This window comes from Apodemus sylvaticus, chromosome 17 (assembly GCF_947179515.1).
Source record: "Apodemus sylvaticus chromosome 17, mApoSyl1.1, whole genome shotgun sequence".
In the NCBI taxonomy this organism is placed as follows: domain Eukaryota; kingdom Metazoa; phylum Chordata; class Mammalia; order Rodentia; family Muridae; genus Apodemus; species Apodemus sylvaticus.
Genome location: NC_067488.1, coordinates 41,897,386 through 41,916,139, shown reverse-complemented (window position 1 = coordinate 41,916,139; position 18,754 = coordinate 41,897,386). Strand labels below are relative to the sequence as shown.

Below are 18,754 nucleotides of genomic sequence, written 5' to 3'. Positions count from 1 at the left end.
CTTAGATATCTCCCCCATAATTATATCCTTTCTTTGGTTTTCTACAGAGTAGAGAAACAGCCAATTTCAAGAAAATCGGAGCAGGCTATTTCTTCCTTGTTCCCTGTACTTGACAGTTATCTCCCTGTGTACTTTTGTTCACCCCGGGTGATTTCTCCTACAGTCCTCTCCAAAGGTGGTGTTTAAGTGTGGCATGTGGTTGCTTTCTGATCCTGCTTTTTCAAGTCACTAGAGAGCAAGGTATCACATTCCTGCTGGTTGATGGCTTCCCTTGTTTGCTCATGTACCGGTTTATTCCTATATCCATGCATTAACTGGTCTTTCTGAGGTCAGACGCCACATTCACTCTGGACCAAGCCCAGATTCTCACATTCGAAGAGTCCTGGGAGGCTCTGAAATGATTGAGGGTATGTGTGTGTGTGTGTGTGTGTGTGTGTATGTGTGTGTGTGACAGAGAGAGAGAGAGAGAGAGAGAGAGAGAGAGAGAGAGAGAGAGAGAGAGAGATCTCACTAGCTAGCTAGAGTCAGCTGGGTTCAAAATTGACAGACGATCCCTTTTGTGATTTCAAGGGAACTAGGACATGTTTACCAAAAACCTTTGGCTCTCTGGAGATGATGTGTCTGTCTGTTTCAGGCTGATAGGAGTGGAAAGACAGTTTGGTGTTTCCATGAAGCCAAAATATGAATGTCTAGTTTAGTAAAACACCTGTTTCACCAAGTACTTTGTTAATAAGGAAGAGGTTTGCGTTGCCCCAGGTACTCAGGAGGAGGGATACTTAAGTGGGTACAGAGGGTCAGTGACAGCATTGTTGGTGTCAACAGCTTGAAAGACACCCATATGCACAGACATGAAGACAGGGTGAGTGGTGGGGGTCAAGGGAACAGTGAGCTTACTAATGTGGGACTGAGGGCTTGAATAGACCTCCTTCCAAGGAAGATACACAATAGGCTGACAGGAGAGGAGAAGAGACCAGGTCTACATTAACCTAAGCTACAGTGAAATGTGGCTTCACTCCAGAGCACAACTGTTACAACAAAAGTGGAAATGAACAGGGGTGAGAAAAAACTCATGTGTGTGCTAGCTGAAAGGTGAAGTGGTGTATTGCTGCAGTGAGGGATCTGGTGACCCCTCAGCAAGTGAATATAGAGTAAAGGTATCGGCCGATATCTAGTTTGGCACCATGGATCTGGGGCACTGAACCTCGCCTTGCCAAGGTTCAATGTTACCCTCTGCATGCCCCAAAAAGTCGGAAGCAAGGCAGCAGCATTTTCATGACCCTGGTCTTAGCAACATTTTCACAAGGACAAGGTGGGAGCAAGCCTCATGCTCACAGATGATTCCTCAGGCAGCCAGGCCACACAGGGGAGCGCTGCTGGGCCTTTAAAAGGGAGACAGCTGGGTGCAAACTCTAGCGGGTTGACCCTCAAGAGCACCTTAATACATGAAATAAGCCAATCACCCAAGGCTCCTTGAGTAGCCAACGACATAGAGACTGCATGCAGGAAGGTTGCCGGGGACCAGGATGGAACGGGCTGGGATGGGAAGTGGGCAGGGCATGTGCCAAGGATACAGAGGTTTCTTTTGGGAAGACAAGGATGGTTCTGCAGATGAAGCCCTCTTTTCATCTCTGGTGACCATGTGTCAGCAGAGTGACAGAGAATGCTAAGAACCTGTGCTCTGGAAGAATTAGAACAGTGACTTTAGTGGGGAGATTTTCTCTCAGTAAATCATCCTTTGGCGCGAAGCTTTTGTTTTGTTTTGTTTTGTTTTTTTTTTTGGTTTTTTTTTCTCTAAAATAAATCCAGTCTTTAAAGTTCAACAATAAATGGTACCCATGCTCATTTTTTCTTGTTCTAAGCCCCGATGCCAGTGGGTCAGGTGGCACAGCAGGGAAAGAATTTACTTAGTGTGTAGTTTCTTCTTGATTCTCCATGAAAGTCTAAGGACGTCAGAACAGTTGCTGTCGCTATTGTCTGGTTGGTGGGCTCAGGCAGAGAATGGCAAGTCAAGGTTCAGTGCCCCAGATCCGCAGTGCCAATCTGGATGTCAGCTTCTCTCCTTCCACTCGACCGGGCTACATAGACTCTGCCAACCGCCTCCCCTCTGCACGGCTTCTCTCCGATAGGAGGTGCAGAAAAGTAGTTTCTTTTGATTTTTAAAAAGCCTAAAGGCTATGTCTGCCTCCTCATAGCAGGAAGTGGGTCAGCAGAAGCAGTCAGTGTGGGATGAGTGCACTGTGCTGGGTGACTGTGGGATCTGAGGGATCTGAGGGATCTGAGGGAGGAGGCCTGAGTCTTTTCATGTTGACATGACACAAGTTAGAGTCACTGGAGAGGGGGCAGACCTCAAATGAGAAAGTGCCTAAGTAAGATGGCTATAGAGAGGCCTCTAGGGCATTTTCTTAATTCGTGATTGGTGTGGAAGCCCACCCTGCAATGTGGGTTGGGGGACCCTGGGCTGGTAGTCCGGGTTCTATAAGAAAGCAGATTGAGTAGAATCAATATAGTTAAAATGGCCATTTTGCCTAAAGCAATATACAGATTCAATGCAATACCCATCAAAATCCCAACTCAATTCTTCACAGAGTTAGAAAGAGCAATTATCAAATTCATCTGGAATAACAAAAAACCCAGGATAGCTAAAACTATTCTCAGCAACAAAAGAAAATCTGGGGGAATCAGTATCCCTGACCTCAAGCAATACTACAGAGCAATAGTGTTAAAAACTGCATGGTATTGGTACAGTGACAGGCAGGAGGATCAATGGAACAGGATTGAAGATCCAGAAATGAACCCACACACCTATGGCCACTTGATCCTCGACAAAGAGGCTGAAAACATCCAATGGAAAAAAGATAGCCTTTTCAGCAAATGGTGCTGGTTCAATTGGAGGTCAGCATGCAGAAGAATGCGAATTGATCCATCCTTGTCTCCTTGTACTAAGCTCAAATCCAAATGGATCAAGGACCTCCACATAAAGCCAGACACTCTGAAGCTAATAGAAAAGAAACTGGGGAAGACCCTTGAGAACATCGGTACAGGGAGAAAGTTTCTGAACAGAACACCAATAGCGTATGCTCTAAGAGCAAGAATTGACAAATGGGACCTCATAAAATTACAAAGTTTCTGTAAGGCAAAGGACACCATCAAGAGGACAAATCGGCAACCAACAAATTGGGAAAAGATCTTCACCAATCCTACATCAGATAGAGGGCTAATATCCAATATATATAAAGAACTCAAAAAGTTAGACTCCAGAAAACCAAACAACCCTATTAAAAAATGGGGGTACAGAGTTAAACAAGGAATTCTCACCTGAAGAACTTCGGATGGCGGAGAAGCATCTTAAAAAATGCTCAACTTCATTAATCATTAGGGAAATGCAAATCAAAACAACCCTAAGATTTCATCTTACACCAGTCAGAATGGCTAAGATTAAAAATTCAGGAGACAGCAGGTGTTGGAGAGGGTGTGGAGAAAGAGGAACACTCCTCCACTGCTGGTGGGGTTGCAAATTGGTACAACCACTCTGGAAATCAGTCTGGCGGTTCCTCCGAAAACTGGGCACCTCACTTCCAGAAGATCCTGCTATACCACTCCTGGGCATATACCCAGAGGATTCCCCACCATGTAATAAGGATACATGCTCTACTATGTTCATAGCAGCCCTATTTATAATTGCCAGATGCTGGAAAGAACCCAGGTATCCCTCAACAGAAGAGTGGATGTAAAAAATGTGGTATATCTACACAATGGAGTACTATTCAGCCATTAGAAACAATGAATTCATGAAATTCTTAGGCAAATGGATGGAGCTAGAGAACATCATACTAAGTGAGGTAACCCAGACTCAAAAGGTGAATCATGGTATGCACTCACTAATAAGTGGTTATTAACCTAGAAAACTGGAATACCCAAAACATAATCCACACATCAAATGAGGTACAAGAAGAAAGGAGGAGTGGCCCCTGGTTCTGGAAAGACTCAGTGAAACAGTATTCGGCAAAACCAGAACAGGGAAGTGGGAAGGGGTGGGTGGGAGGACAGGGGAAGAGAAGGGGACTTATGGGACTTTCGGGGAGTCGGGGGCTAGAAAAGGGGAAATCATTTGAAATGTAAATAAATTATATCGAATAAAAAAAAAAAGAAAGCAGATTGAGAAAGACATGAGGAGCAAGCCAATAAGCCACACCCCTCCATGGCCTTGCATCAGATCCTGCCTACAGGTTCCTGCCCTGTCCTAGTTCCTGTCCTGACTTCCTGTAGTGATGGACTATGATATGGAAATGTAAGCCAGATAAACCCTTTCCTCCCCAAGTGGCTTGGTCATGGTGCTTCATCCCAGTAATAGTACTCCTAAGACAAGAGCTCCTTCTAGGATATATATAGGCACCTCCTTCTAGCCTCTTGGAAACATGGCTTCCTGTTACACAGTGAGCACAGACCAGTGCCTTAGCACGTGCTTGGAGGCCCCGGCACAGCAGTGCCAGTGATAAGCCCCCACACGGTGCCCAACATCTGCTTGCATTACGGCTTCTGAAAAGTCCAGGTGTGCTGGGAGCCTTCTCGATTCTTCTTTGGCACTCAATGGACATGTATCAGGGATGTTATTGGCTTTGCATCTATCTTATCTTTCATCTCTGTGCACCTTCCTGGAACTATCTTGTTATATTCTGCTCTGTCACCTGTGCTTTTGGTGCTGTGGTCTGGGAGGCAGGAAGACTTGCCTGCATGCTTTTCTCTAAGTTCTGTCTGCAAAGTTTATTATTAATAAGTGTGTGTGTGTGTAAGAGAGACAGAGAGAGGGGGAAAGGGAGAGGGAGAGGGAGAGGGAGAGGGAGAGGGAGAGGGAGAGGGAGAGGGAGAGGGAGAGGGAGAGGGAGAGGGAGAGGGAGAGGGAGAGGGAGAGGGAGAGGGAAAGGGAGATATGCAGGTGTCTGAGGAGTCCAGCGAGGTTGTTAGATTCCCTGGAGCTGGAGTATAAGTAGATGTGAGTCACCAGACATGGGTGCTGGGAATAGAACTCAGGACCTCTAGAAGAGCAGTTCAGACTCTTAATTGTTAAGCCATCTCTCCGGCCTTTAAGAGCAAAGTTGGACTGTATAATGCATGCTTCTGAATTGGCCAGCCATGGGAAGTCTCTGTTTCTATTTTGTTTTGATTCATTCCCTGTAAGAAATCCAGTGCAGTTCTTTGCTCCCAGCCCTGCAGAATCAGATGCTGGCTAGACTTGCCCCGCGGGCCTCTGTTGTCAACACCTGCTTGAGGCCACTGCTGGGGAAGGTTTCATCACTTTAGTCAGGAGTTTGCTGGGCCGAGACTCCTTGTCACCATGGCTACAGCCTGTGTCCCACAGGCTACAAATCCCTGCAGAGTTGCCTTGTACTGAGTGTGTGTGTGTGTGTGTGTGTGTGTGTGTACTTGTGTGTGCGCGCGCGTGCGAGCAAGCGCGCCAGCTTTTCTATAATGCATGCCCTCTGTCCATGGTATTCCTCTGCCTGCGTGCAGGGCCGTGGGCCTGCTGTAGCTGTCCCTCCTGCAGGGTCCTGCAGGACTCTGAGGCTGCTATCACAGTCCTGAAGGACTTATCTCTTTAGTCTCAGGTACATGGTCGTCCCCCTTTAGTCTCAGGTAGATGCAGTTCATCATCACAGATCTTGCCTGCGGCTTCTTAGTACCTCTTTGTCTTTCACCACAGCCGCTCTCTGTCCAGTGTGCTGGCCGGCGCTGGGTAGGAGTCTTCTCCCTGATAGAGCAGCACTGTAATTCCAAACAACAGTGGGGGAACCTTGTTGAGCATTCGCAAGGATGGAGCTCTGCCTCTTCACACCTTATTAGAGTCTCTGTATCTTGTCTCCCCCTTCTCCCCACCCCACCCCCACACCCTTGGTCTGGCTTGCTCTCTCCCAGCATCCAGAGATCTCACCTCAAAGGAAAGGACAGTCAGATACGGCCAGACTGGCCTGGGGTGGAATTTCAGTCTCTCACCTTCCCTGCGTTAGTTGCAGGCTTCCTACATGCCTATATCATCAATCGAGGCATGGTCTTCCCTCCTCCTCTCCCATCATTCTTTGCAAGAACCCTCACTTGGGAAGGCCCTGGGGAAGGGCTGAGAAGGGGAGGGTATGGCATCCCATTGGCAGCCCGGTTAGCGTTAGCCACCCACCATCTTTGTACTGATGCCTTCGCGCCCATTTGGATGCTGCCTGCCACTTCTGCATCCCATGCCCTGTTTCTGGTACAGTGGCCTGCCCCTGTCCTTCTGGACAGTGCTGCACCTCCCTCTGGCCTCTCAGGTTTTAGTCACCATCAGCCTGGGAACGGAAAGTTGCCTTCCAGCTCCCGCTTGGAAGCTGTCCTTCCCTGCCTTCTACTAATGCATCGTCACTGTGTTTTCTCTGCGCATAGTGGAGCCCCTCTGCTTGCATTACCTCTGGGGACTGCTCAGACTTCTGTTACCACGGGAGACATGGTGCCAGATGCACAGCATGAGCTGTGGCAGTTGCTTGATCTCGTCGTGTGGGAGTCTTGGGACTCTGCCTGGGTGCACCTGCCTGACTCCTGGCATGGAACCTCACCTACTTGTGGGTACTGATTTGGTCTTTGTTTTTAACTTTTTAGACTCTGGAAGCTGTCCTGAACTTCAAGTACTCTGGAGGCCCAGGCCACGTGGAAGGGTATTATAGGAACCTCTCCCTCGGACTACATGTGGAAGTTGAGCCCTCTGTGTTTTTTCACCCGAGTCAGCACACTTCCAGCAACCAGGTAACGAGGCTGGGGTAGGGGGTATCTCAAGATACTGGTTATCCTGGCTCTCACTACTCGGCAGAACCATGCCTTTGGCAGGGCAGTAGTCCTTGGTGTTAGTGGGCAGCCGGAATGGCCTGGCTGGTTTACTGTGGTGCCGTCCTTGTGGGGGTCTTTCCCAGGCAGCTGCTTCTCTCTAGTCTGTCTGCCCCTTCTTCAGCCTGGGCTCGTGCTTATATTTGGCACTCCCTGAGGAACCCATCCTTGTTCTTTGTGATGCTTCTGTGACTGGCGAGATGAATGTTTTGTCTCAGGGTTCACCATTCAGCATCAGGAAAGAAAAGGGTGGGTTTGTCTACTTCCAGGTCACATGTGGTAAAAAAAAAAAAAAAAGGGCCGTTGCCTTTTTCTTAGGTAGAAGGTGACAGTTCCTCATCACACACTCAGAGTGACATCGGCGCTTCCCAGGAGCCCTAAGGCCAGTTTAGAGGCCTTCGCAAACATGTGCAGCCCCTAGAGAGTATGGATATGTCTTCACTGAACTGCACCAGATCGCTAGGCTCAGCCGTGCATTGCATATTTGCAGAGATGGTGGGCTAGGTCAGGACCATGTCTTCTTGACTGAGCAAAACAGCAGTCATGACTAACACCTGTCTGCCTTTGGCTCTCACAAAGAGCACCATGGCCTGTGCTATTTATTTCTTCCATTTATTCTATAGGGTAAAATGGAGGTATGGTTTCGATCATAATGCTGACAGACAAATCCATTTAAACAGATCTAGCTTACTTCTCCCCCCCCCCCCCCGCCCCCCCTCCCCCAGCCACTGGAGAAAGGCTTCAGCAAGAATTAATGGCTTATCTGGGCCCTTTAGCATCTCTTTTCATCAGCTATCACTCTTTTGGTCCTCACTGCCAAGGTGGCTTCTGTTTGAATTTGTATAAAGCTTTAAAGCTCCTGCCTCCAGGGCAGATTTGGCTAGAGTGCGGACAGTGGTGTTGGGGCGTGCCAAGCACACGCCTCTGCTGCACTGTGCCTGCCTTTCCTGCCCCGGCTCCTCTTCTGCTGCCACTGCCCATCAGGACTTCTCAGATAGACACAGCTTGCCACAAATTCTCCTTTGTGTCGCACTGACATGTGGCTGCTACATCATGGCCTCTGGAGCTATAAATGGTAACGTAAGGTAGAAGTGGCCTTGGCTGTTGGCTGAAGCACCACCTTGGTCTTTGTTACCAGCCTGTGGCCTTCATATTCTCTTCTTTTGGCCAGTGTATTTCTTATCCTAGCTTTTGGGTTTGAGAGTTCACTTCTGATCTTCCTTTTCTATGATCCCTAAATCTAGCTGATTACAAAATCCTGGGATGTAATTTCACTTTCTCTGGATCACTCCGGACCCTATGTATCCTTAACCTCATGGAGAGTTGATCAGCTGGGCCCTTGGCTTGTCCCCAGCTCCAACCTGACTCACAGAAAGATCCGTTACTGAGGAGACTGTTCAGAGTCACTCTTTCTCTGCTCAAGACAGATCTCCCTCTCCCTGCTTCTCCCTGTATTCCTCCTGAGTTCTGTAACAACCACTCAGCCCCTTATAGCCTGAGCCTTGTCAAGGCATGTCACTTCTAAGGGTTTCCACTGCATCTTTCTCCTAAAGGTATTTTTATTATACTACCACTATTTTATTTAATCCTTTGGAAAATATCTGCTTGCCCTTGAGATCTATGTTAGCATTCCTATATAGAATGTCGAATGTAGGAGTGTATATGTGTATGTGTGTTTATGTGTGTATGTGTGTTTGTGTGTGTATGCATGTATGTGTATGTATGTTTGTATGATTGTGTGTGTATGTGTGTATGTATGTATTCATGTATGTGTGTGTTTATGTATGCATGCATGTATGTGTGTGTATGATTGTATGTATGCATATGCATGTATGTGTTTGTATGTATGTATGTATGTATGTTTGTGCATGTGTGTATGATTGTGTGTGTGTCCCTGACCCATGCTTTCCTCCTTTGTCTAACACATCATGCTATCAGATCCCTGGGAGTACTTCTGCCCTGTTTCCAGCCGGCACCCCCAATGCCCGGTGCATTGTACAGTCTCTGTGGGAAAAGGAGCAGACAGAGCAATGTCCTGCCTTTTATATAACAGCCTGATAGGAGCTTGCCACACAGAATTAGCATGGGATGGGAACACAAATATACACACAGGGCAACAGAGCATCAAATAAGTGGGTACACAGAGAAGGCCCAAGCTCCCCCTGGGATGCGGGTGGGAAAGGAGAGGAGGAAAGAGCAAGAGGGAGTGGCTGAGAGGAGAAAAGCAGTACAGACCTGCGTGTCAACGTCCAAAGCTGCCCCTGTGCAGATCCAGCACTGCGTTTGACAGTAGAGCTTTTCAGACCCTGTAAGAAAGCAAGGTACTATGCCTCTTACAAGAAACCGCATCAAATGTACAAGTTGGTATGGACTTAATATTAAACATGTAGCCTTTCAGAAGAAAGAGATAGGAAACTTTGTAATGTTTGAAGAATTGGATTCTCAATAGCACATAACAGTCCTAGATGTACACTTAAAAACATAGTTTCCAAGTAAAATTGGCACACAAAGGGGAGAGACAGATAGTAACACAGCAGAGCTGACCGGTTAAGCATTCTTGCTGGAGGATCTGATATGACATGTGGACAAAATAGAACAAAGCCCACAGGAAAGCTGTGGCCAATCTAGACATCCTTACCCAGCTCACCTACTTGTCATTATGGAAGAGGGAGTACTTACACTAGAGATGGATGGCTTGACGTCAGTGATGTGGCTTCTGAAACCCAGAAGAGTTCAGTACTCCCAGGGACAGTAGAAGAAATTACAGAGAAGAATGGACATTGGTAAAATGGGGAGTGAAAGAGAATTTGTGGATTCAGTGGAACCCAAGGCTGATACTTTAAAGAGGTTAATGATAGAATTAATCATAACTAAGGCAATGAGGGGGACACAAATTACAAGTAGAACGAACAGAAGATGTGGCATTCTGGGGGTTTTGTACACACTATGTGTTTAAAGTGTAAGAGAATACTGTAGCGCCCCCAGTGAGTTTGACAGCTTAGGCAAAAATGGATCAATGTTTTGAAGGACGAAAGTGGACAGAGTACTAAAATTGACAAAAGAAGAATAGAGTGTGTGGATAGACTTTCGATTAGAAAGTTCCCACAAAGCATGCTGTGGGCCCAGGTGACTTCTCCAGTAAACAGTTCAGCTTTTAAAAAGCAAGCACAGTACCCTCAAGGAAACTCATTTAGAAAGCAGGCAGGGAGGAATTCCTCTTGACCCCAGCCTCACCATGCCGCTACTTCCCAGAGATACCACATCACAGGAAGAAAGGAACTTTAGGCCAGCAGCGTCAAATTTTCAAAGGCTGAGTTGGACAACAAAATACAAATCAATTCTAGCTATATGTAAGGTATAGTATAGCGTTAATAGCTCCAGTTTATCCTAGAGATATGTTTAGTTTTAAGCACTGAAAAAAGAAAAAACAACAAAAACACCCCTCCAAACCAAAAAAACCCCCAAAACATACAAAAATAACAAAAACAAAAAACAAAAACAACCAACCATTGGCATTTATCTCATTAGCAAAACAGAGGGGGAAACCTCTCACTCAGCTGGGAACTCTGTAAACTAGGGTCCATGAAATCTTAGGGTGAGAAAGACCTGGGCAGAGTGTAGGGTTCCTGTGGTTGCAGTGCAAGCCTGCGCAATTTCTCCATGAGTAGGAGCCAGGCCTGTTGTCCTCTGTGAGCCGTCTGTCATGTCCCTGGCAGTCCTATAGGGCAATAAGGTTTAAAAAAGTAAAAAATAATTAAAGACCTAAAAATCAGGAATGGATAGTAAGAACTGTTAACCTCCCACATGTCTGCCATTGCATAGGACACTCAGTCAGCTATATTCTTGTGTCTGAGCAGCAAACAATTGGAAATTTAAAGATGAAAATTGAAAGTAATGTTTTGATAAAACCAAAACAGAAATCTCGGGGTAAAGTTATAAACATGTGATTTCTATCTCTGTGTCAGAACACGGGGAGGAGACTTGAAAATCTGGTGGAGGGTGGGTGGAAGGAGGGTGGGTGGAGGGAGGGTGGGTGGAGGGAGGGTGGGTGGAGGGAGGGTGGGTGGAGGGAGGGTGGCTGAGGCCAGAAGGGCTGATTCTTGTCAAGCTTTCAGTTTCCTCTATATTGACTAAACTCGAGGCAACCCCAATCAACATCTTAACAGTATTTATTAACACTGTCATTTTAAAATAGACACTTGCAAGTTGTTGTTAAAAATATCTTGAAACAGACTAGAACCAGAGGAGGTTCTAAACTTGACCTAAAGGAACAAGGTTGGAGGAACTGGGTGTGTGATTTTAAAACTTATGGAAAGGCATAGTTAGTAATGCAGAGGGTGCTGTTGGCACGAATGTGGGCTTGAGGTCATTGTACCCAAGTGTGACAAGACGGTTCATAAATAGACTGAATGAGTGGACACCATCATTGACTTTGAGCAGGATGCAGAGCCAGCGTTAGGAAGAACTGCAGAGCCTTTGCTTTCTCCTCAGAGGAGACATAGCAAAGCAGCTTCCTGACTTGGGGCCAGAGATTTCTTAGATGGACCCAGAACTTGCTAAGTATAAAATGCAATGTTGATAAATAATTAATTTCATGAAAATTGAAACCTTATGCTCGGGCCGGCTTGATGGTGCAAATGGGTAAAAGCTTTTACTGCGGAAGCCAGACGACTAAATTTGATCCTTGGAATCTAAGTCAAATGCTGGGTTCTGTGCATTACCCCTGTGACCTCAGCCTTCCTGTGTTGAGATGGAAGCACGTGAGCCAGCTGGAAGCTCATGGGTTAGGCATGCATACAGGTGTGTAGCCTGGAGCACACAGAACAGCAGCAGGAGCACAGAGAGAGATGGCCTCAGCAGGGTGGAGGACAAAACATTCCTCCTGAAGGCTATTCCCTGGCTCTACATGTGTGCTGTGGCATGCATGTTGCATGTCCAAGGGCTTTTTCTAAATAGAACAAACAAATCACACACACACACACACACACACACACACACACAAACACCCGTTACACTCACCAAAAGGCTAGACATACCATAAAATATCCTGTAGCATCCAAACAGGTATTTTTTAAATGACCATGGTCACCTGAAAGATGTTCTGCATCACTAATTGTTAGAGGAACACAAAACAAATCCATAATTAGGTCCCACTGTATGCTCCCCAGAATGGCTAACATGAAGTGCTGACAGCATTCAATGTCCGTTAGGATGGGATTGAACTTGAATTTGTGGGAGTTGAGTTTACCAGCAGCTCTCCTCAGAGCCTTTAAACACTTACCTCCCAGTGAGCTTCCAGGTTCACTTCTGCATGCTTTATCTGAGAGAGCTATAATATATATGTCTATGTGTGTATATATATGTGTGTATATATATGTATATATACATGTAAATGAATTGTGCAAGGATTTGTATAACAGCTTTACTTTCAATAACTGCAGTGTGGAGACAACACTGAATGCCTGCCAGTGGGAGAATGGGTGAGCCATCTTTGGGATCTACAATCCCACAGGGAGATACTGCTCAGAAACAAAATGAGCGCCCAGAACATGATGCCAGTCAAAGTCTGCACTCACAGTTGCAGACAGTGATACCCTCTCTGTGGCCAGAGTGCTTTGGGCAGTAGCTGACTGGATTGAGGTGGGTGGGTGGGTGGGTGGGAGGAGATGGGCCGGGAGTAGATTAGGGTCTCTTCCTGCCAGTTTCCCTAGGCTTTGGCTATGACACTTCCTCTCTCTGGAGAAGACCTCAGTTTTAGGCAGACAAAGTTCATTAGTCCCCCCCAGAGGAGAATGTCTTTCTACCTCAGCGTCCAGTGGGGTACTGTCTGAGATTTGGATGGTGTAAGAACCTATCAATCTATCTTGTACATCTCCCATCCCATGTAAGTTATCCCTTGATTTAAAAAAAAACAACTAATGTTCAGATATAAAACTATGTATATAACCATAGAGGGTACTTAATTTTTTAGGGGAGAGATCAGGAAAGATACCATGAGAGATAGGATGTTGCAGTGTTCAACCTGGGCCAGCCCAAGGGAGGATCCTGGGAAGTGCAAGGTATTGATGACTGGCTCTGAGTTTCAAGACTGGCAGAATGGGAGCCAAGCTGAAGTTCTATTTTCCTTAGCCCCCATAGCAGAGTCAACATTCATTTTGGGCACCCGGCATTAGCGGTTTATAGAAGTGGCATGCTGCGGTGCATTATGAATTCATGGCATGCTTTGTGCTCACAGGTGAGGATTGTTCTGTCAGAATCCTGCTGGGCTAGAGTTCTGCACATATCACTTTGAAAGCCAGACCCTTCTCAACACACTTGGACTACAGATGAGGCCAGGGGTGGGTGTTGTATGTTTCTCTCCAGAGTGAATAGCTTGCTGGTGACACTTGAATCTAGGTTTCCTTACTTCAGAGATACTGTGTGCTTGACAGTTAAATAACTACCTGCATGTCAGAGCTTCCATGGAAGGTTCAGACTGATTTTAGTGTAAACAGAAGCTGACTATGTCAAAGGATCACCCTGGTGTTGGACCAGTTGCTCTGTGGAGCCCAGGTGCAATTGTGTGTGGATCTCTTGCTTCCAGAATTGCCAGGTTTTCCATTCCTGTCATGTCTGCAGGTTTTTTTTTTTAATGTTTGTTTGTTTGTGTGTGTGTGTGTATGGTGGGCGGTGGTGTTTGCACATGTTCTGTGTATCAACATGCAAGGGCTTGGGTCTCAGCACCATACTATGGCTTTGGGCCACATTTATGTGAGCCAGTCATTCAGAGACCTAGCTCTGATTCCTTTTGCTACACACATGCCTTCATGAGAGGTTGCAGTTTCAGGGGGTCTGTCTGTCCTTTCCTGAGAGACCATCTCTGTTGTGTCCAGTTCACCAGGGAGGGAAGAAAATCAAACTATTGGAGAGCAGGTCATTTTCCCCAAATGCCATAGAACAGCAAAGATGAGAGACAGGATATTCCCTTGCTCTCTTCCTCTTCTCCTCCCTCTCCCTCCATCTCCCCCACCCCACCCTCTCCGGGGTGCGCAATAGGTCTCGGCTGACTTATATTTGTAAGATCAATTACCTCTGAGATTCACATTTTACACCGAGCTGCCTGGTAGTGTTCTTAGGGACCAGACCATAATGGGTTAGGCCACACCACCCCTGTGCTTCCCTCTCTCCCAAGGAGCAATTTCTTTCTAGATGGTTACAGTAAATGATCCAATCTTAGACACCCCTATTTGGAACAATGTGAAAATACACCCCTCGGAGCCAGGTGCAGGGTGTAATAGGCATCGTGCGAACAGAAACTACCCTTCTGGAGACGCATCTTTGCTTGCCCTCTGTCATTTCAAAGGTCCCTGCTGGGGAGGGGTAGCTCAACTGTTGGGGGTCCCATGCCCACAGATGTGGCACTAAGGCCTTTGCAGAGACCCTTTTATCGGGCTGGGGCTTTCCCACTTTGCTGCATTTGTTCAATTCATTTTAAATCTGCTAAGACTTTAGAATTTTAGCAGTAGGCCTTGGAAGTAAACCTATCTGCATTTCATCTCAAATGGTGAATCTGCAGCTTATTGACCCCCGAGGTCATGAGCAAAGCTGTCACCCTTCCTTAAGCTCCACATTTCTTTCATCTTGAAAAGGTGATAGATAGCAGTGATCTTGTACAGTCATGAAATCACATGTTTCAAAATTACTTGTGAAGATATACAGTGTCCGGTGCAAGACTGATGAATGAACACTGGTGGTCCTTGTCTCTTGTATGCCACCTTCTTTGGGAACAGGGAGGGTCAGTTGGTAAGGAGATCCACTGTGCACAGCTGGCCCTGGGAACTTTCATAGATGTTACCTGCCTTACTTAGCTGCTGGCCTACCTTCCTACCTTAGTGTTGACTCAGTGAAACCCAGTACCCTGACTAGCTGATGCGTTGGCTATGATACAGGCACCAGTGCACAGTTGAATCGTTGATCTGTAATGCTGGAGGTGACGTGGGCAGTGGATGATGTGGACAGAGAAGGGAAGGGCATCCCAATGTGCACTCGTTGGGGGAGAGCCAGTACCACGAAGCTGTCTGTGTGGACAGTGGAAACAGAAGTTACTTCTTCTGTGACTTTGGAGGAAGCTGTGTGGCAGGGAGACTAGAGCTAGAGCCCAGGTCCTAAGGGCACACACTGAACGGAAGGCTACAGAAGGGGGAGACTTGTTACTGCCCCTGCCATGTACTTGAGCTAGAAAATATTCTGTTCTGAATTGGTGAGATGGTTCAGTGAGTAAGGGCACTGACAGCCAAGACTGACAGTATGACTCCAACACTGAGACCTATACGGCGTGATCGAGGTAAGTACTGGGAGCTTTTCCTTAACCTTTACCATGAGCAACATGTGCACTCTGCTCGCACAAATCAATGTGACCTCATCCTCTGCCCTGCTAAAGGAGGGGGCATCTCTGTCACTGTCTGTGGCTGCATGATGCGCCATTCACCAAGAAGTCATGAGGAGGAGTCTGTAGAGGGCCCTGGAGCCCAGGGGACATCAACAGTGGCATCTGAAAGGTTGGAGAGCTGGCACAGGAAGTGAAAGCACTTGGCATGCAAGCAGAAGGACCAGAATTTGCATCCCCAGACCTCACATAGACACAGGTAGATAAAGACAGGGCATCCCAGAAGCCAGCAAATCCTGGGTTTGAATGAGAGACCCTGCCTCAAAGAAAACAAGGTAGAAAGTAGTCCAGGAAGATTCCTGACATCAACAGGCCCCTAGACACGTTTGTCACCTGCACACGGGGGCACACACACATTGAACATGTTACACATTCCACTTACCCTCCCCCAACATGCACAGCAAAAGAGGAAAAAGCAGAAGTTGGAGGCGCCCTCATGTTCACTCAAGCTCTGCCAGAGGGCCGAGCTGTGGAATCTTTATAAAGCTGAGATCCTGCTACGGTTATTGGGAAGGAGAAGATAGAAAGCTTCTAAGTACTTAAGGCAAAGCCGGGCATGAAGCGGGGGGAGCAGTCATAGGCGTCACCACTGCCTTCCCCTCTTGTCCTTAGTCTCTGACCACGTTTCCTAGGCTGGTCTTTCTCTTTGTTTTCTCTGCTTAAGTAAATCCCCAGCCCTCCTGACATATGATGAGGGCAGAGTGTGGTGGTTCTCAACATGTGGGCCATGGCCCCCTCCCACCCCTTTCCCGGGGGTTGTATTTCAGATATCTCCTTCACATTACAATTGATAGCAGTATCAGAACCCTCTCCTTACTTCTTGGAAAGGCTTGATCTAGCATTGGAGGGGAGTATCAGGACAGAGAAAAAGGAGAGAGGTGATTGGAGAATGGGTGGAGAGAAGAAGGTTTATAGGACATATGGGGAGGGGGGAACTGGGAAAGGGGAAATCATTTGGAATGTAAAGAAAGAATATAGAAAATAAAAATATATAATAAAAATAAAAAACAATTGATAGCAGTAGCAAAATTATGGTTTATGAAGTAGCAATGAAATAATTTTAGTAATTGCCCACCACATGAGGAACTGTGTAAGAGGGCTACAGCATTAGGAAGGTTGAGGACCACTGACGTAGTAGATGACTGCATGTTGCAGGATATCTCGACTCCACAGAAGGAGGGAGGTGGAAACCTAGGCCTCGAGCCCATTTCTTACCTTGGACAGGCCACTCACTGAACTGCTCTGAGCCTGGCTTGTTCTCAGCTGAAAATAGTGGGACTGTGCCATATAAAGAGATGTTTCTCCCCTTCTGACGCCATTTAAACTTATTACCTAAGTCCATGTCTATGGGAAGTGTGGTGAGGGAAACCCATACCTGTTGCCATGTCACATACCTGTTGCCACAGAGACACAGGCCTTTGCCTCCGTGCCACTGCTCTGACACTATGCACAGTGCCTGTTGCTGCTGTCAAAGTAAAAAATAAGACTTTGCTCGTGTGCCAGTTAACTATCTGTGCAATCTACGTTGATTGCATTTCTACATCAGACACTTGAGTCTCTGTATTTACATAGAAACTTCATGCTTTTCCCATCTCCTCCCTGCTTGGAACTGCATGGTTTTCTCTGCTGGCTATCTGTCTTGAGAAGGCTTGTGCATGCAAGTCTGCATATATGGGGGAGTGTGCCTGAAACAGAACTCTGGAGAATGTGGATTTTTATTCTGTACTAGACTTTCCTCTGCATTTCTTCCTCAAGAAGGTGAAAATACAACTTCCCCACCTCATTAAAAACATCATTCTTTCTTACAAAAGAATGAACAGTTGGAAGGCTGTGCGGCACCTCACTGCTTTTATGATTCTGACATTAACTGGAGGGGGAGGCTTAAAATTCTTTATGTTTGTTGAGCTCTTGCCTTTCTGCCATGTGCCCTTTTATATGTAATTTTATCGCATTTAATTTTTAAAAAAAGATTTTAACTTATGTGGGGGCGATATTTGGAGATTTCAGAGAAGAGGTCATCAGAGCCCTGTAGCCAGAGTTGTAGGGATGTGAGTTGCCCTGTGCAGGTGATAGGACTGAACTTACGTCCTCCCCAAGAGCAGAATGTGTTCTTAACTACAAAGCCATCTCTCCAGCCCCATATTTTAAATTTTCTGTTTATTTTTTTATTGCCAGGAAATTTTGTGTGTTAAATATTTTAAAGGTGACCCATTTTAAAAAAGATTTATATATTTATGAGCACATGGCTGCATTTATGTATGTAAACCACATGTATGCCTCCTGTCCAAGAAGGTCAGAAAAGGCTCTTGGTGCCCTTGGAACTGGAATTACAGGTGTGAGCCATCATCTGGATGCTGGATACAGAACCCAGGTCCTTACCTATCCAGTTTCATAATTTTTCATATTTTGATACAAGCATTTGAGTTTTTAAAAAGGGTTTTCTTTTTATGTATGTGTCTGTATGGAGGTATGTGTATGTAAGTGCGTAAGGAGATTAGTGATCGGGTGGTTGGGTTACCTTGTGAAGGTGCTGAGAACTCGGGACTTCTGTAAAGTCAGTTTCTCGAGTGGAGCTTGTGAGTATTTTCCTTCTACCTGCATCTCCTTTGGAGAGCTCACTGGACTGTGTTCAGAATCATTCATTCCAGTTCTATTTTCTGGAGGAAAATCTCACAGCATTATTCTTTATGTACTTAAAAAAACCAAACCAATACAAAAGCCATTTGTTAGAATTTGTCAGGAAAGAATCCTGACCTGGAGAGTTTTGTGAGGGGATTTTATAAGAGAATCTGTTTGATTTAACAGGTTGAGGACTTTTCAGATCTCTTACTTTTTCTTGGGTCAATTTTGGCAGTCAGTGCTCTGTGTTCTTGGGGCTGTCACACTGGTGGGATTGGAACTCTGTGGTGTCTTCACCCTACCTTCCCAGTGACTTTAGTCTTCTTTGATTGTGTCATTTCTCACACTCTTTTTATCTTTCCTTTAAAGTTCATCATAAAATAACAGACTGGCAGAGGCTCTTTACCAGCCCTACATTTGACAGAGGGCTAATATCCAAAATTTATTAAAATACTCAAGAACTTAGATACCAACAACCCAAAAAACCCAATTTAAAATGGGGTACAGAGCTAAACAGAGAGTTTCAACAAAGGAATCTCAAATGTCCAAGAAGCTCTTAAAGACATGAGTCTTAGTCATCAGGGAAATGTAAATCAAAACAACTCTGAGGTTCCAAAAAGGCTAAGATCAAAGTCTCAAGTGACAGCACATGCCAGTGAGGATGTGGAACAGGGGCACACCTCCATTGCTGATGGCAGTGCAAACTTGTACAAACACTTTGGAAATCAATTTGGTGGTTTCTCAGAAAACTGGGAATAGTTCTACCTCAAGATCCAGCTATACCACTCCTGGGCATATACCCAAAAGATGCTACAGTATACCACAAAGACACTTGCTCAACTATGTTTATAGTAGCTTTATTCATAC

At 46.0% G+C, this 18,754-nt stretch overlaps 1 protein-coding gene across 1 annotated transcript in view; it reads left to right on the top strand.

Moving 5' to 3' along the window:
- The window catches only part of Trappc9 (trafficking protein particle complex subunit 9), a 483,396-nt gene that overhangs the window by 298,183 nt on the left and 166,459 nt on the right, over positions 1 to 18,754 (top strand). The window contains 2 exon segments of the mRNA XM_052161564.1: positions 6,622 to 6,729; positions 6,731 to 6,765. Of these exon segments, the coding sequence (XP_052017524.1) occupies positions 6,622 to 6,729; positions 6,731 to 6,765 (143 nt within the window).